General features: G+C 36.1%; 2 protein-coding genes across 8 annotated transcripts in view; one reads left to right on the forward strand and one right to left on the reverse strand.

The window, feature by feature from the left end:
- The window catches only part of LOC143226520 (uncharacterized), a 142,239-nt gene that overhangs the window by 75,588 nt on the left and 47,377 nt on the right, over positions 1-19,274 (reverse strand). The gene's annotated exons all lie outside the window — the stretch shown is intronic.
- Positions 1-19,274, forward strand: part of LOC143226519 (SPARC-related modular calcium-binding protein 1-like) — a 107,187-nt gene that overhangs the window by 37,629 nt on the left and 50,284 nt on the right. For 4 of the 6 annotated variants that reach the window (XM_076457555.1, XM_076457558.1, XM_076457560.1 and 1 more), the window contains exons 3-5: positions 409-624; positions 4,638-4,685; positions 14,100-14,192. In XM_076457555.1, coding sequence (XP_076313670.1) covers positions 409-624; positions 4,638-4,685; positions 14,100-14,192 — 357 coding nt within the window. The remainder of the gene's footprint in view (positions 1-408; positions 625-4,637; positions 4,686-14,099; positions 14,193-19,274) is intronic. The other 2 variants (XM_076457556.1, XM_076457559.1) reach the window with 2 other exon arrangements.

Here is a 19,274-nt window from a genome sequence, read left to right on the forward strand (position 1 = left end):
GATATAAAATTGGCTTTTTAAAAATATTCAAGTTTTCGTCACGGTGGAAAACACTCAAGGCTTTAACGATCAAAGGTCAAGGCCAAGGTTGCGAAATATTAGTTGCATTTATTTATGTATTTTATCAAGCAACACTTGACGCCTATGAAGGAGGGGGGGCTCGTACTTTTGATATAATGTAATGCAGCTATATTTCCTGGGACGCCTATTAGGTTTCCAAGATGAGTTGGTAAATAATACAGGGGTCGCTAATCATGATCAAGACATTTCATAGCCGTTGCAGGCCCAGAAAGAGTCCATTTACTTTATGAGATGTTACCTACCTTCCAAAAGCTTCAGTGAGAAAACTTGTATTGAAAGAATTTCTGTTTTATTCAGTGCTATAAATATTGTTATTACATTTACTAGCAGATTCGCCCAACTGCTTTGATGTTCGAGAGTTAGCAATAGCCCAGGCTTCAAGAGGTAACCATAGGGTTATCATTCCTCAGTGTAAAGAAGATGGTTCTTATCTGGAAGTCCAATGTCATCGAACCACTGGTTATTGTTGGTGTGTTGACCACAATGGAAAACACATACAGGGCACTTCCGTCAGAAACAGGGAACTCCGCTGTAACCAACCAGGTAAGAGTATCAGAACTGTGATTAACATTATAAACTAAGATTCATAACAATGTCTTCACTTCAGGACCCACAAAAACCTGGCAAATTTAAGCTATGAAACCTGTCAAGTGTGTTGATTTGACATGTTCTCAAAATATGTTCACGGACAAGCTAGCGAAAACTCAGAACTGTAGTCTCTGACTAAGTATGTCGTAGGCTATTTTTATAAAATTAAACAGAAAAGTTTAATTTGTTATCTGGAAGTTTCAAAGAAATGCATTTCTAGAGCTAAATAGAAGTTAAAAATATTAAGGTGTGGTTTGAAAGAAACTAAAACAAACAGGGTTAACTAGTTTAATGTGTCGTCTGTTGTAAAAACAACACTTAAATAAGTTTCTCTGCCGTATCGTAACACAGGAAGACATTAGTGTAACCAGAATGTGCTGGATGGTGTCCAATACGAAACGTTCATTTTTATAAAAGCGAACATACTTCAGATGAGACTGAAAAACCGTAAATGAGCGTAATTGTGGCCACACGAAGATACTTTCTTAAGGTTTAAGTTCAGGTCGGGTTTTTTTATTTATTGAATTGATGAGGCAATTAAGAGATGGAGATAAATTAAAAGAGTTAGAAGAATACAAACTATTTGTCACTTGAACATTAGTTGTTATTTTAAGTTAGCATGTGCAAACAAAAATGAGCATTTGTTTTACTCTTCGCGAAAAAAATATATTGAATATAGTCAGAGTTTTAACTGGTCAAAGAGTCATTGACTCAATCGAAATCCGAGCAAAAAAAAATTGACTGTAGGTTTTCAAGATGTGAAATACGTAAAGACACACAATTAACAATCAATGCTGTCAAGTCCAATTACTGACATGCGCCAATTATTACGAAGAACTTTTTTTGAATTTCGCGAAGAGGTTATCTACGCCAGCCGTCCCTAATTTAGCAGAATAAGACTAGAGGGAAGGCAGCCAGTTATCACTACCCACCGCCAACTCTTGAGCTACGCTTTTACCAACGAATGGTAGGATTGACCGTAGGATTGAAAAGGCGAGCATGTTTGGTGTGACGGGGATTCGAATCCACGACCCTCAGATTACAAGTCTAGCGCCCTAACCACCTGGCCATGCCGGGCCACGCGAATAAGTGTTCGAGCTAGATTATTAGAAAATTAAATAGCTGTAATATACCTGCGATTCGCTAAACTGACCGTCTTGTATAGAAACATTTATATAAATAATACAATTTCGTTTGTCTCTCTGTAATTTTTCTCGCAGCTTCTGGATTAAATGCTTCAATACTATATTTTTAGAAAAGACTTTCTCGAAGAGTCCGGATTGTATATTGGCTTTTTAATTCAGAATTACATTCACCTATTTTTTTATTTAGTCAAACTTTTGAATGCAATGAGTATGGTACACGATGTCCCAATGCCGTCGTCGTCACGTGACAACTGGCTTTCGTTTCAACTTTAGTTTTGTACGTATAAAGTATTTCACGCAATCAACACTTAACCCACGTGTAATTTTCTAAAACCAAAAATTACACTAAGTACGTTTTCTATGGTTTTTCGACTTTTTCAGGTTTAAAATACACGGTTTGTTAAAAGTCATATTTTATTGTTTATTTTACATGTAGTTTTATTACATGTCCTCTCTCAGTGGCACAGCGGTATGTTGGCGGAAATACAACGCTAGAAAGCGGGTTTCGATACCCGTAGTGGGCAGAGCACAGATAGCTCAGTGTGTAGCGTTTTGCTTAATTACAAACGAACAAGCTAATTTTATTTAATAAAGTTACGTCTACGCGAGTTTATTTGTCTCATCGCGTGATTTTTATTTCTTTCCTAAGATACCAGTATTTTTATTGATCCAACACATAACACCTGTAATAAAGCGTAGCTGAAATAGCGTGCGTGAAAATGACAGAAAAAGCAAAATTAAAGCGAAGGTCATGAAAACTACCGCAAAACTCTGACAAGTCGCGGTTCGTATATAACATTTATTACAAATTTCAATACCACTTGTAGATACACTAAACATTCTACTGTTACGAACAGTGTGAATATAACTATCCCTTCGTTTGCCATTCCCACGTGATATCCAGCGTAACACTGTGATAAGTAGTGTCGTATATATGTGTGTTTACCTTTAATTTCTGACTGATAACCAAAGTTACCTCGTGGCCCCAACGTCGTATCCAATTCCCCTGATATGTTTACTTTCGAGACCCTGCTTTACATCCAATGTTATGTTTGAATAACGAGTTAAGACGTTCCGAATATCTTCTACTTTATTACAACCAAACATGCTCGCCCTTTCAGCCGTGGGGGCGTTATAATGTGACGGCCAATCCCACTTTTCGTTGGTAAAAAAGTAGCCCAAGAGTTGGCGGTGGGTGGTGATGACTAGCTGCCTTCCCTCTAGTCTTACACTGCTAAATTAGGGACGGCTACCGCAGATAGCCCTCGAGTAGCTTTGTGCGAAATTCCAAAAAAAAAAAAAAAAATTATTATAACTGACGAAATGGAAAGTTTCTTCTGACAACACCCATTCTGGTAGAAACCAGGTTTTGATACCCGTGGTGGGCAGAGCACGGACAGCCCTTTGTGTAGCGTTGTGCTTAATAACAACAAAAAGTCTTTGCTTTTGCGTAGTTCGAAATTCCTTTGTATAAAGTAGAGTATTACCAACCTGATCACCACCTGAGAGATCAGAATACAGATATCTAAAGATCAGACGTATTCAAAACTACTGACCAGAGAGGGCAACTAGCCAACAGCACCCTGCCCTTGAATTATTACTATTAACTAAATAGGTAGATTGTGAAGCATGTTCCGCGGCATGTCGCAAACTCGAACCCTAGACGTAAGGAAACATTTACCAACTAGGATATTATTTTCAGGGAATAGAGAAATGGGATTGGATTCTTGGTAATATTTCTGATTGGTATAAACTGTTTATCTCTAAATAAGTCAAAATTTGCAATATAGATTATACAGAGGTACCATATGTCGAAAATGCTAAAAAGGCCAATGTTTTGTAATTGAGAGAGAAATAGTTAAGTAGGATTTTGTGTTTCTGTGTACAAAAGTATAGTAGTGGACTAAATACCTAACTAAACACTTTAGGTACGTGTTCTTAAGGTCATATATACTTTTTATAACTATACACACGGATAAATTTGTAATTTCAAATGTGTGCATATATATGCATGTGAGGGAAATATCAAATATAGATGAAGAAAAACGTTTGGTAGAGTGTTGTGGGAAAACGTTTGTTGTGGAGGTATGGCTGTAGGAAGACGTCAGGTATAGCTGTGGGAAAAGGTGAGATATGACTGAAAAAATGTACGAATACTTTGGTAACCTACCGAGGCTGTCCTTCAATTTTTTTAAATATTCTTCAAAGGAGCTTGCGTACTCCTAAGGGTACGAGTAGTACAGGTTCGGAAACACTAACACATTGTCTAGGGTTAAAAAAAAGTGCCCTTTCCCATAAGATCTGTTTACTTGATTATAGGGGTTTAACTCTCAGCCGCAAAGATTACATCCTTGACGATGAGATTAGTACCTTGGGTTAAAAAGACTGCACATTTCTCAGATGGGTTTAAACTGTGGCCATAATACTGAGTGCTACATTCGAGATTCAAACTAATTGTTCTCTCATGAATTGTGAGGTTTTATTTACTAGTAACGACCTTAAGAAATGAAATGTTAAGTTACAGAATAACTTGATACTAGTGGTCAGTTTTAAGTAAAAAAGTTCATTCTATTTAGGAAGTTTTGTGGGACTCGTGGCATTTATTATTTTCTAAATTACTTAACGAATATTCAGTTGCTGTTCACCTTTCTAGTAAAACTTTTTAAGTTAATATAATTTCATTTTGAACGCAAATGTAAAGTGTGGTTCAGAGACGAATTCTAAAGCTCTTACAACCAAGATGTTGTTAGTAGACTATATGACATAAGTAGATTGTTTTATAGATTTCTTCTTTATACGATCCTTTTCCTTATTTATTTTCAGGTAAACGAATAAATAGGCGTGGATCTGCAATACGAAGACCAAAAAGAGGTGAGTTTAAATATCATAACCTAGCAGAGACCCGTACAGCATTTGTGGTCAGGTTAGTACTTTTATTGTAAGAATACTCCTTTAGATACAGGATGTCTAGAATAATACAAAATACTTTTAATGGCAGACACCGAAATCTATAAGGCTATTTATCTTAAACCTAACGTTAGTTAATGCTTTACTAAGTGCGGCCTATATTGGAAAAAAAGAGATAAACCTGTAATCTGCGTACAGGTTTTGCTTTAGTTTAGTTAGAGATAAAATTTACTGTACTTAATACAATGTTAAACTTTCTTAAAAACTTTGGTTGGTTTGGTTTTTTTGGAATTTCACGCAAAGCTACACGAGAGCTATCTGCGCTAACTGTCCCTAATTTAACAGTGTAAGACTAGTGGGAAGACAGCTAGTCATATCTGTTGAAATAATGTGCGTGTACATTTTCAGGTCAGAAAAAAACTGAGTGTTATTATAATAGATTTTGTTAATTTTGAATTCATAAAAAACATAGAGTTGTTATCAGGTTTTGATATACGCGGGTTGATAAGTTGTATTGAAACGATTTTCAATAATCTCCACGTATATCACAGTCCATGTGTCCATGTCCTGTCATGCTTTATCTGATGATTGTGCAACTTCACTACAGCCCTGCAGCGTAGTTCCCATTGGCAAATTCTCTGTCGTAACTATGTCATGTTTAAAGCTCATCACTTCCCTGAAAGCATTTCATACTCAATATAATGTACGAGGACGACATTTTCCAGCTCTCGTTTCAACAATCTGATTATAAGTAGGTTCAGAGGTTTAAGTCTTCCTTAGGAATGATATGAATATCACGTTCTTGAGCTCAATATGACTGGAAGCCTACGTTGTTCACTTTGTTTTATTATTGTGTTTTTGGTACAACTTGCAACTTGTTACAAATCTATATTTGGATGGGCCTGGTGCCCCACATTCATCCTTCTTCTATTTTTAAATTTTCTTCAGAACAAGGGATATTCTCGTCTCAAAAATTGGAAACATTCGATCTGAACACAACTTTGTGAACTGAGTGTATGAATATTGTGCATTGGAAATAAGAGTTACATACTCCTTCCAAAAGCGATCAATTTTTCGAGGTCATGATACGACCTACGAAATGGCAAACAGTGTCAGAATTTACGTCTAATGGTGTTGTTATTATTTATAACAAAACCACACGGGGCTATCTGCTTTGTTCACCGAAGGGAATCGAACTCCTGATTTTAGCGTTGGAGATCCGTAGACCTATCGCTGTCCAATTGGTGGTTTGTTTGTCTGTGGTTAAGTACAAAGCTACACAGTGGGTTATCTGTCCCCTGTCTGCCATGAGTATCGAAACCCGATTTTTAGTGTTGTAAGTCCGCAGACATACATACCTCTGTGATACTAGGGGAGTTGCACTTAATATATGCTGTTCCACCAATACTTTATATTGGCAGTGGTTGTCACGTAACTTACTGGTTTTGCATATTCAAAATAGTTTGAATATAGCATAGTCAACCCTCTTTATGTTAACCAGACATCAATATTCGTGACATTAGCAAATGAAATGACACATTTTAACAGTTATGAAGGGCGGTGTTTAAATAAAATATATAATTTTTCGAGTTTAAAATTTAAAATGTTTTGTTCTTGTTTTTGTAGTCGGAAAATAAATCAATAGATATTTAAAATACATTTAAAACATTTAAAATAATACATAATTATTAGAATTAACTGTAATAAAAATGACCACATACATCAGGTTTTCTTTTACCCTGATTAATCTAGCCAAACTGTGAATCAGGAGATTTGTGGTTCACAACTCTTTGCAACAAATACGCGATTCGCACTTTGTAGCTGTGGGTTCATTTATAATAGTGACGGCCCAATGTCACTACTCGACTAGATAAGAGTAACTTAAGAGTTGTTGGTGGGTGCTGAAAATAAGATGCCTTCCCTTTAGTCTGCTAGTTCAAAATTATGGACGACCATGAGCAATGAGTTCTTTGTTTTGAATTTCTCGCAAGGCTACTCAAGGGCTATCTGTGCTAGCCGTCCCTAATTTAGCAGTGTAAGACTAGAGGGAAGGCAGCTAGTCATCACCACCCACCGTCAACTCTTGGACTACTCTTTACCAACGAACAGTGGAATTGATTGTCACATTATAACGCCCCCACGGCTGAAAGGGCATGTTTGGAGCGACGGGGATTCGAACCTGCGACCCTCAGATTATGAGTCGAACGCCTTAATCCATCTAGCCATGCCTAGCCCTAGTTGTTTGTTTAGCGTCATAAGAAATTATGGATGAAAGATTAAAATGATGTTCACTAATTTAAATACTTTTTTTATCACATAAAATATCCAGGTGGTGTTGTTAGTGGCTTTTTCTTCTCTCTTTCAAATTTTTGGGGATAAATTTGTGAAGGAGAAAAAAACCAGTCATGATTTACTTTGATGAAGTCATGCTTTATTTCGATACAATCGAGCTTTTTTCGTTTACAACTTTGCCACGATGAACGCATACAACTCTATGCTGCTATTTGCATAGTATTAGTTAAAAAGCATGCCTAAAGCTTATCAACTACCTAACGTTACTTTACTAGGGGAAGGGGGAACTTTACACGTTCCTCAGAAAGTCATTTCAGACCACCCACCAGTGTTACTTCTGAACGCGCAGTGCGTTTCAAGCTTTCAATTACAGAAGAAATTCTCCCAAAGAGCTAAGTTGTTAAAATCCTCATCTTTATGTAAACAGTTTTTCAAAGCCTATTAGATTTTTTATTTTGTTTCGTCATTAGCTTGTCAGCGGTTCTCAAGCAACAAGAACCTCTTAAGTGTTTGGACTGAGACTAGACAGTTTGAAATCACCTAATATTTTTATCCTCGGGAACATGCATGGAGAAGGTGGAAAGTCAGGGGCACGAGCCCCCAGTAACCGCAGAGTAGTTTGTTAAAATTTTTTACACTTATGGCTCGTATCCATACACATAGACTACTGGGTGTTTTTTAGGTCTGCATAGGTCAAGGTTTTTAAAGTCTTCCTACCATAATAATATTTAAATGACTGTTTCCAACTCTTAAAACAATACTGCATATTCCCTTTGTTTCGCTAAAGTATGTTTGTGTAGAAAGGCTTTCAAGAAATATACGTATTATAGGAGTTTATATAAAATCGCAATTTCACGTTCTTCTTAGAAGTGTTGAATATCAAACCCTGATATATTCCCCTTTGTCTGGTTATGAATTTCCGTAAGCTTCCTATGTAACAAAAAAACTACATTATTTATTTGGATTATCAACAAAGTCTTGTTTGTTTCCATTTTTTTATTTCGTACAAAAGTAACTTTAAAGAAAGACTCGAAATGATTTACTAAAACGAGATGCCATGCATTACTATCCTGTAAAAAATAAAGCTTGTATTTTTTTACAGTCTTTAATAAGTTATAATACTATTGCAGCCTTGTTTTTTCGTTGTTGATTTGGAAGATGAGATAGGCCTAACCAAAATGTACACCAAAAGTAAGTCATTACTTGTTTTAACGATTAACCGGAACCTTTCAGATCCAACAGACGTTTCTAAGCAAATACGTTTTTCTTACTTTTGTTGTAGATAACATTTCATTTCCACCAGAAATTTATAGACAATTACTTGTCTCTCAAGTTTAGAATAAAGTTGTTAATCTAATGGTCAGATACTTCCTTTGAACGCTTTTTTATGTGCCGTCATTTCCCGTCGTCGAAGTTATATAATATTTTAAAGTCAATTATAACCTCAATCCTGTTTTTCACACGCATTTTGCCTTTACGAATTATTTTGTTATTAGCAAAAATTCAATTCCACCAGAAATTTATATGTAATTACTACGTCTCTCAATTACCCATAGGCAACATATAGTTTTTAAACAACTGTTACACCTTTCAACTTTGTTAACAAGCGACATCCAACAGAAACTTTTAAGCAACTTCCACGATTTTGAAATTCGTTTATGGGCAGTATCTTCTTTCAAACATATATTTACGAAACGTGGTCACGAAGATGTACACAACTATTGTTAATTAAAATTTGAAATATTTTAATGAGATGAAAACCAATATAAAATTGCACTCGTAATTCGACATCGGCTTTTGGAACAGAAACTTTAAACCACGTACATGTAAACGTGGAAAAATAAATAAAGGGTTAAGACATCTCATTTTGAATTAATTCTAAACTTACTCAATGTAACCGTAACGATAACGATAAATGTACATTTCGTGGAAACGCAGGTAATGGGTAATTCATCTGGTAAGCAGTGTTCTAAATATGTATCTTAAATTAGCGTTTTTACTGTATCTTACGGAACTCTTCAAACATTGTTAAGGACGATGATCTACTTGTAACGAATTACCATCCTTGATTTCATTCTCTTCGGGTGATTGTAATTTTTTGTGACCCAAGTCCTTAAATATTTAATGATCTCTAATTTATTAGTTGTACAATTTTCTTCTGGAAATGTACACAAAGGGTTTAACTTCTTTCATAAACATTTTTTTCAGGTATACTATTGTAGGCTCGTTCTTTCGTTGTCGGCCATTTTTTTTAATCTAGTGTAAATAATTCAACGCCCAGTCTACGTAAGCTGTGATGAGCGAGTTCATTTCCTTTTTTTTTTTAATGTTTCTACGAGCGTATATTTTCAATCTCGTTAAAAACTTTACATGTATAGTCAAGAACCATCACTTTGCAACTTACACCGTGGCCCGACGTGACCATGTGGTTAAGGCGATCGACTTGTAATATGAGGGTCGTGGGTTCGAATTCCTGTCACACCAAACATACTCGCCCTTTCAGCCGTGAGGGCGTTATAAGTTACGATTAATCCCACTATTCGTTTCTAAAAGAGTAGCCCAAGGATTGGCACTGGATTGTAATTACTAGCTGCCTTCCCTATAGTCTTACACTGCTAAATAAGGACCGACTAGCGCAGATAGCCCTTGTGTAACTTTACGCGAAATTCAAAAGAAACAAACAAACGAACTTCAAGACTTGTACACTGCCGTAAATTATCGTAAACCTACATTGCAAATGACTTGAACTAACGCGGAACAAATAATCTTACTTGTACAAAGTAACAGTGATAGCTAACACACTGACTGATTCACTCTACTGTCTTGAAACAAATCTAGCTTCACCATCTCTCAACTCTCCTTGTATTTATAAACTAGATTCGAACGTCCTAAAAATTAAAAATATTGATGTAACATCCTTAAAACTTTCCAGGTGTTCCACGCCCCCGAACAACAAACACATACAACAACATACGAATAATCTATACGTAGAAAGAAATAAAAAGCATAAAATTTACGTTATATATTAATTTAAAAATTTTAAGAGCTTCGAGATATTATTGAGTAAAGTTTTATGTAACTCTAAAATTAATATTTGGCTTCTTAAGACATCACTAACTGAAGTGAGCTCGGCATGGGCAGGTGGTTAGAGCACTCGACTCGTAACCTAAGGGTCACGGGCTCGAATCATGCTCGCCCTTTCAGCCGCGGGGGCGTTGTAATGTGACTGTCAATCCCACTGTTCGTTGGTAAAAGACTAGCCCAAGTGTTTGCGGTGGGTGGTGATGACTAGCTGCCTTCCATCTAGTCTTACACTGCTAAATTTGGGACGGCTAGCACAGATAGCCCTCGTGTAGCTGTGCGCGAATTTCAAAAACAAGCAAACTAGCTTACTAATTGAAGACAGTTTTATAACAACAAACACGCTGATTAAATTTACTTTGTCCAAGTTCTGTTCTATTTTATTTGTTACACTTTCCAAATTTGTAGCCCTACAGTAATTCGTTAATAACTTTGCACGCTTACAACACTAAAGAAATAAGAAAAAAGATGGAGGGCACAATATAAGTAGCCCATTTTGTAGCCTCGCGCTTGTGTTGTGCCCACCATCGGGAATCGAAGCCTGACATTTGGCGTTATAAGTATGTTTTGTATTTTTGTGTTTGAATTCCACGTAACACTACACGAGGGCTATCTGCGCTAGCTGTCCCTAATTTTGTAGTTTAAGACTAGAGAGAAGGCAGCTAGTCATCACCACCCATCGCCAACTCTTGGGCTACTCTTTTACGAACGAATAGTGGGATTGACCGTCACATTATTCGTACCCACGGCTGAAAGGGGCGAGCATGTTTGGTGCGTTGTGAGTAACCCATTTTGAAGCCTCGCGCTTAACAACCAACCATCCTATGGTACATTTTATATCACACATTATAATAGCTTATATCCTGCGATCTTTTCAATTAGTGCAATTTTTTGTTTATTATTTTTTAATTTGATTTTGTTTCGGCTTATTTTTAGGTTGTAACAAACTAATATAATTGGTGAAAGGTTTGGATTTGCCGTTTTTAACGCAGTCCTTCCTTTTGAGTGTGTTTACTTAACTTTATCAAAAATATTTTTATGTAATTTAAATAAATATATATATATATATATGTACAAGAGTTACCAGATTTGTCATTAAAATCAAAATTTCGTGTAAATGTGAAATTTAATTGATACTGGACTTCAAATTTGGAATTTAAAAACCAAGTCGGAAAAATTACTTAACTTTCATAAAATAAAGAATAGAATAAGTTACTTGTACAAAAATACCATAAAACTATAAATGCATGTATTAAAATATATCTAGACAACCGAATGAGAAACCAACAACAAAAAGAAACTGGGGCTAGTGGAGGGGAGTCCGATTAACTGCAGAAAACTGTTAGAATGTTCATCATAAACTGTAAATCTGCACCTTGTGCTGTTTAACCTAAATGGCCAGTTAGAGACCCCTAGGGATCAGATATATTCGTTCCTGATTTTGCACTACTGACCAGAGAAAACACCCACTCATTGATAAAAAAGTCCTCGTTTCGATTTTTAAGCGAATAATCATCATTGTGTGACGCACTCAAGCTGAAAGTGCTGATCACGTTTTAATGCATCGCTTCTCGAACCTTAGACTATTAGATTCACATTTCGGCACGCTAATTTCTAGGCTATACCTGGCCCATCCACGGAGAAAAGCATCAGTCATTCACATCGTCTCGCTATGATATGCCCCCGGTGACATAGCGGTGTGTCTGCGGACTCACCCCGCTAGAAACTGGGTTTCAATACCCCTGGTGGGCAGAGCACAGATAGCCCATTGTGTAACTTTGCGTTTAATTCAAAACAAATAAACGCTATGGTATGGTACTACTTCACTACGAATGTACGAACACAGGTCCATAATTCAGGCGTTCTCTACGCTTTATGACATATGTTTAATTGTAACTTTATTTTCTGCTTACTTAAAAAAAATAAAACTAATTTATTTTTAAATTATGTGTAATAATATTCATATTTCTTCATTTTAATCTTCTATTACTTAAATTACACAATTTTAGGTTTTTCTTCGATATTCAACTGGTTAAAATTAGATTAAATGTTACTACAAAACGCTTATAAAAATAATAGCAAACGAAGCAATTTTTCACGGTTTCTTTGTCATTTCTATTAAACCAAATTCTTCACGTTGCAAAGACTGTAATTGATAAAAATACGAATATATAGACCAAGAACGTGATAAGGTGTAGTTATTACTTCTTGTTTCGTTTTAAATGTGTTTGTAAGAGAAATATTCTCGAAAATCAACAGTACAGTATTTTACTTATAAAGATATCGATCTTTGCATTAATTAGAGGAACCAGCAAGATACTTCTTAGGGATGCTGTCCTTCACTCTGTGTCAAAGATTACTTACGCTGTAGCACCCAGGTAGTAGACATTGACAGTAAAGAAACAAGGTTGTTGTTGTCTGTTGCTGTTATGTAAGACCCAGTGGAATAATAATCAAATGCTAAGCTCGTCTCTGATGGCTTTAATATCTGTTGACGCCGCTCCTGCGTAGGAGCTAAACATCGCTCACTGGACACTGTGGCGCCAGACTTCACCTGCTGCACGTGCTTTCGCCGCTTATGTTCTCTCTGAAGAGTGTTGACCCCAAAACTCTTGGCCTTCGTGCTCGTGGTGACGTTTTCATAAATCTCTTTGATTCATGGACCTGACATGAATCAAAGTTTGAAAATGAGTGATTTGTGCGCTGTTGTTTAGAGTCGGGCTCGGCAGTTCGTCCCCCAGTCTGCGGTTTATTGAGTTATCTTACGAGAGTTTGAGTCTCTGTCAACTTCCCTGTCGTAACGTCTCGAAATATCATAACCGCTGACTTCCGACCACACTCTTAGTAGTCTCGTGGTTACGTTTAGTGAATAATTGCTAGTCATGTACGCACCAACCATCGAGTTGTCTCCCGTCCAAATACCTTCCAGCAAAATAAGATATGATCTTTAAAACACCGACCTACTTAACATTAATGTCAAAAACCTTCGAAAGCTTATTTTATGTTTTCAATATTTTGTCCTATTAAACTTTTGACCAAGTGTCTTTTTGTTGTTAAACATAAACTATATAAATCAAATACTGGTAGTTCAAAACGCTGTTTATGTTGATATGACATAATTATAGTAGGAGAATTATGCTTGTGATAAGCGGAGCGTAGATAGCCCACTGTGTAGCTTTGCGCATAATTACAAACATTACCAATACATTTTTAAATGGATATTTTGTTTATTGATAGGCATATAAGATGTCGAAATTCGTGCTATTGCTATCAAATCAAGCTAGTTTTTTTTAAGGCGTCGAAACCCTAATTAAAATCACTCTGCAATAATACACATACACACGCACGAATATTAAATTACACTTTAAAAGGAGCTATTACGAATATTAAATTACACTTTAAAAGGAGTTATTATGAATATTAAATTACACTTTAAAAGGAATTATTACCGAAGTTTAAAAGCGTTGGGTGTCGCTACTGTTGCGTATATTAAAAATGACGACGGCGCCAAAGAAATTAAAACCTGTGTTAATGATATTATTACAATGTGTTTTTGAGCTCTTTAACAGTAGTCAGGAAGTCAGGGCGCTTAACTTGTAGTCTGAGGGTTAGGGATTCGAATTCTTATCGCACCAAACATGCTCGCCCTTTCAGTTGTGGGGACATTATTGTGTGATAGTCAATCCCACTATTTGTTGGCAAAATAGTAGCCCAATAGTTGGCAGTTGGTGGTGATGTTAAATTAGAGACAGCTAGCATAGATAGCTCTCGTGTAGCTTTGCGCGAAAATTCAAAACAAACAAACAAACATTTTTGACGATATATTTTAATTCAGTGGGTGTGTAAAGAAGCAGTGTGTTACTTTTATCAAACACGATTAACATGAAGATACATCAAAAACAAACTAACAGCTTTTGTATTCTCCTTCTTCAACGTTTCGTTTTTTAATAAAAAAACAGGAAATTATTTTTAATACAATAGTAATTTTTTTCTCTCCTTCTATAGGTTGCAGCAGCACTGACAAAACAACGTTTAATAAGAACCTAGTGAAAGTCTTCAAGTCCGAATACGAACTATTACAGAACCCGCCTGACTTTGGTAAGTTCCCATTTAAATGTGAAGTAACGTTTTATAATCTACACGAGGGCTATCTGCGCTATTTTACATTTTAAATGTATATGTATGTGTGTGTTTTTGCCAATTTATATTTTGCAAAATGAAGTCAAACATCGATATTCGGGACACATTACCACATTCGATGGTTGTTACCAGCTATATTGACCTTCGTGACCCTGACACGGGGAAGAAAACTGATAATGAGATATATTGACATTTTTTAATGGTTTTTACTAGCTTTGCGGGTTCTGTTCCTTTACTATCCTCTGAAGTGACGTACCTATTTAGCAGAATACGGTGCGTAATTAAAAGTAAGAAAAATACGTAAACCAAAAAAAGAAAAGTATAATGATGCCACTCAGGTTTTTTTTCTTTATAAAGATGAATGTCACTAAGCGTATGCCCCTGGGTTCTCTTGGCGGCTTTCCTCTCTTGATATCTCGGATATTCCATTGCGTGCATATTTTAAAATATTAGCGATGCCACCAGTCTTGATCACGAAACTTAGGGAAAATTTATATTTTTAGAAAGTGTTTAGTTTTGTGTGAAATTAATGCACTGTTGCAACAATGCTAAGGCGCCATGTATTTTTGCTGTTTATCAGATGGTTTGAATTTCGCACACAGCTACACGAGGGCTATCTGCGCTAGCCCTCCCTAATTTAGTAGTGTGAGACTAGAAGGAAGGCAGCTAATCATCACCACCCACTACCAACTCTTGGGCTACTCTTTCACTAACGAATAGTGGGATTGACCGTAATATTATAACGTCCCCACGGCTGGGAGGGCGAGCATGTTTGGTGTGATGGGGATTCGAACCCGCGACCCTCGGATTACGAGTCGAATGCCTTAACCACCTAGCCATGCCGGGCCTCAGGTGTTTTGACTGTCTGTATTTGTGAATATTGTTATATGGGTCGCCAAAGTCTAGAACCAGTAAAAGGTGAACACTAACGTTAGATAGAGAAAAAAGAAGGAAATTATTAGGTGCTGAGTATCTTAATCGTACGAGAGTTGTTTATAACATCCCCCCTTTTTTTTTTTTTTTTATATTCTTGCTAAAGGAAATCTGGCCTTGCATTGCTCATGAAACACGTGATTGTTACGTTCCCGCCAGACCAGTGGTGAATGTTTATCCGCTCGTCTTAATGAAGTGAAACCTAAAATTATTATGCCTTATCAACAAAATTAGCAGAACCCTCTGTGGATGAATAGAACTACAGTGGTGCATAAGAAAACACTACACGGATCAGTTTTTGTTCATCTTTCTTTGTATTATTTACGCATTTTCCTGGATACTCTGTACCTACATACCAATCGTCCGGTTTGGAATGCGAAGGTCGATCGGCTGAAACCAAAGCGACCCCCTGTAGGGGTAAAAAAAAAAGACGAGACTGGTTAAACGCAGAAGGAGAGCTGAGGACGTGACGGATAAAGTCCAGGTCGGGCCATCCAACAAAATCTCCAGACGAGGCAAGAGTTACGTGACCCAAGAACGTCTCGTGATCAGATCAATGTGACAATCAATCGTAGGCTTAGGTTTCTACACGATTGTAACTTGTAGATAGAATCTGATCAGATCGCATTACCTTGAGACGAGAAACAAAATAACATAGGAAAAGTACATAACAGCTCTGTGCCGTCTAATAGAAAACATTCTTCGTGCGTTTAGTAACTTGATCAAATGTTTGTACTGTTTTCTTCCTTATGATGACGTAGCTCAATTAACTTTACTAGGGTATAACCAGTACTTACTTATTCATGTGGTTATAAGTTTGTACACGATATCATGTTGTTATACATGCCGGCATAATATCTCTACACCTTACCGTGTTGTTACGCATGCTGATATATGTACATGATACCGTGTTGTTGTACATGCCGGTATATAGGGCACCGTGTTGTTATACACAGCGGTATAATATCTCTATACGATATTGTGTTGTTATACATGCCGATATACTATCCGTGCAGGATATCGTATACAGACATGAATCAGTAAGTACTGGTTATACTCTGACAGAGTTACTTTGATTAATACCCGTGTTCTTATCATAAATTCTTAGCCAGTGTCATTACTCCGTTTTTCTTTGTTCTTGTCACAGTTTGAATTGTAGGACAGATTTCCAACAAGACTGCAACATAAAACACTTACCATCACACGAATATTTTTTTTTGCGGGTAAAAATGTTTGAAATAGTGTATACTGGACGTTACATCCAATCTGTTACAAGTACAATATAGATAAATTGAATATTTTGGAGGTTAATGTCACCTCACGAGGCTAATAAATTGATTTCCCGCTCTTTGTCCTTTGTAATGTTGTCTTCAACCAACCGGAAGTTTACCTATCTTACCGATGTATTCGTAAGCAGTAAGTTTATGCATAATAAGTAAACTCGAATTCCATTGAGAGTTTTCTGTACGTTTTGTTCACTAGTTTCTTAATATCTTATGTGGACTGTCCACATATGTTGTTCTTAAATGAACCGCCCTCCATCGTATCCATGGTGACTGTTAGGAATATAGTTTTGAGCTTCAATACGGTTGTTTGCTCTCATCCAGACACTGTAAATAGCTAAATTGTAATGAGAATATTTAATTAAGATGTCAAGGCTTAAAAAAGTTAGTTTTGATGGCTTTGCCGTTTGATTTGAAAAGACCATTGGTTTTTATCGGAGGGTTGAACTATGAAATGCTGTATACACAGAATTAATGTTTAACCAGCAGAATTCGCGTTTACATGTTCGATAGTGGTTCATTTCACTTCGATGGATGTTGCTAGTGTGGTTCTGAAAGTTTCTAGTTTATTATACTACGTACGAACAGCTCCGTGACAGGCGTTGTCCTGAAATTAAAGACCTAAGGAAACCAGAAAATATTTTTTTTTTTCGTTTTTGGCCATGGGTCACTTGGTGTTCAATGGCGAGCTAGAGGAGTGTATCATATTTTGTTATTTATAGAACCATTTTTGCTCATTCATAAGGTTAATGTCTTACATTGTTACCAAAAATCTTGCTTGGTAAAGGATCCGCATACATCAGAAGGATGAAGTTTTAGTTTTTTATCTAGTTTTGTAACATTCACACGTCATGTTTTGATCTGATTGACAAGGGGACCGAGGTAAAATATTGATGGTGGTACTGAACAACATTTTATGTGACACCTGAACTAAACGGCCAGGTCAGTAACCCCGAGGTTCGACCAAGAGGAAGTGAGGTATTATTACTAAATGATATCTTATGCAACACACCAGCTAAGTGGCCAGACCAGTGACCACAAGGTTTAATCAAGAGGAAGTTTTATTTGGATACTAATGATTTCAGGTTGAGAACAGTGTGGGGACAAGAAATTTCCCTCTTCTATCAGGAAAGAAGTCTGTCAGTGTCATATTTCCATTCTATACGTATGTAAACACACAACCGTAATCAGAAGCGTAAATAAACTTTGCATTTTACCTTTTTTAGTTCACTCTTAACACATTCAAACTCGGGAATCGTAAAGTACGTGTTCAGTTACACTGCATGCAGAAATCGTTTATTATTTTCAAAGTAACAAAGGGAGATCGCGATTTTTGTTAGCGCCACCTTTCCAGTTTTTCATTTTATTAAAATTAATTTTGTTAGTTTTTAGCGTTTTAATTATTTTGTTTGCGAGTGAATAACATTCTGCCATTCTTTGACGTTTACCAAATTATTGGCACTTTTATTTTTATATATGTAAGGATTTTTTCAGGAGCGAATGTAAAGTTGTGTGAGCCCAGGGGTTTATAATTTTTGTTGGCCCTACATCCCATGTAATTTTACATACAATAAAATTATCAATGGGCCCCCATTAAGACCATGGGCCTTGAGGTTGAGCTCTCTCTAGCCCCTATCTAAATATGCCACTGGGTTTCGAATACAGTTGAGACAAAAAAAAATGATTTAAAGATTCTGATCTCTTAAAAGTTACCCTGTGTTACTTAACACAGAAACTTGTTTACAGTAAGAAATAAGTTCATGTTCATTGGTTTGGGTTTTTTGTTCTTTTGTCATGCTTGATTCATTCTTTCTTCCTTGATTCCACTTATATGAAAACATGACATGAATTACGAGTTTGTACGCAATGTTATACGTGTCTTTGATTAATTACGAATACAATATATATACCTATATGTATGTGATTTTCTTGAGCCTAATAAAAATATATAAATATTCAAAGCATTACCACGTTTGAAATTTCGTTATTTTGATTTTAGTACGTTGGTAGTGCTTTCGCAGCTTTAACACTTTTCTTCAGCCAACTTAAGTAAAAGCAATACATATTTTTTAACAAGTTCGAAATATTGGGTTGAGGAATAATTCGTGAGCGTTTTTTCAAGTTAAAAAATATATTCATAAATGAAACGCTTTCGCAAAATATTTCATGTCATTTGGTAGATAATTTTTTGCTCTAATAGATGGTGTGTTTGATTTTCATATGTCTTTAATTTTTGCTTTCATTTTCAGCTCATTAAATGGAATGTCAAGTGGACAAAATCGAGCATTTTCGACACCATCTGCTTTTCGCATTTAATTTCTTGCAATTTCGTTTCAAACAATGCATACTATATACCTAGGTATTACATGAAATAAAGTTTCATAATAAATGTTTTGGGTGTAATGTGTTCATTCATGCATTGAAGTATTGTATAGTCTTGCATGTAATGCTTGAATGAAATTATTTAAAAACGCTCACGAATTATTCCTCAACCTAATACATGAAATATATTTTTGGTAACGAAAGCTCTTTCAACCTACCGAAATCAAAAATATAAATAGAAAGTTAAGATACTCCGAATCTGGTGGTGAGTTTATTTTTATACATAAACATTTTCTATAACTTTAAGGATAAGTAAATAAATAACAAGAAACACCTGTTTATTTTGATTTGGTTCAGAATTTGTTGTGGACACTGGAGAGATTTGATTGTTGTTGTTTTGAATTAAGCACAAAGCTACACAATGGGCTATCTGTGCTCTGCCCACCACGGGTATCGAAACCCGGTTTTTAGCGTTGTAAGTCCTCAGACATACCGCTGAGCC

Source organism: Tachypleus tridentatus, chromosome 9 (assembly GCF_004210375.1).
Source record: "Tachypleus tridentatus isolate NWPU-2018 chromosome 9, ASM421037v1, whole genome shotgun sequence".
In the NCBI taxonomy this organism is placed as follows: domain Eukaryota; kingdom Metazoa; phylum Arthropoda; class Merostomata; order Xiphosura; family Limulidae; genus Tachypleus; species Tachypleus tridentatus.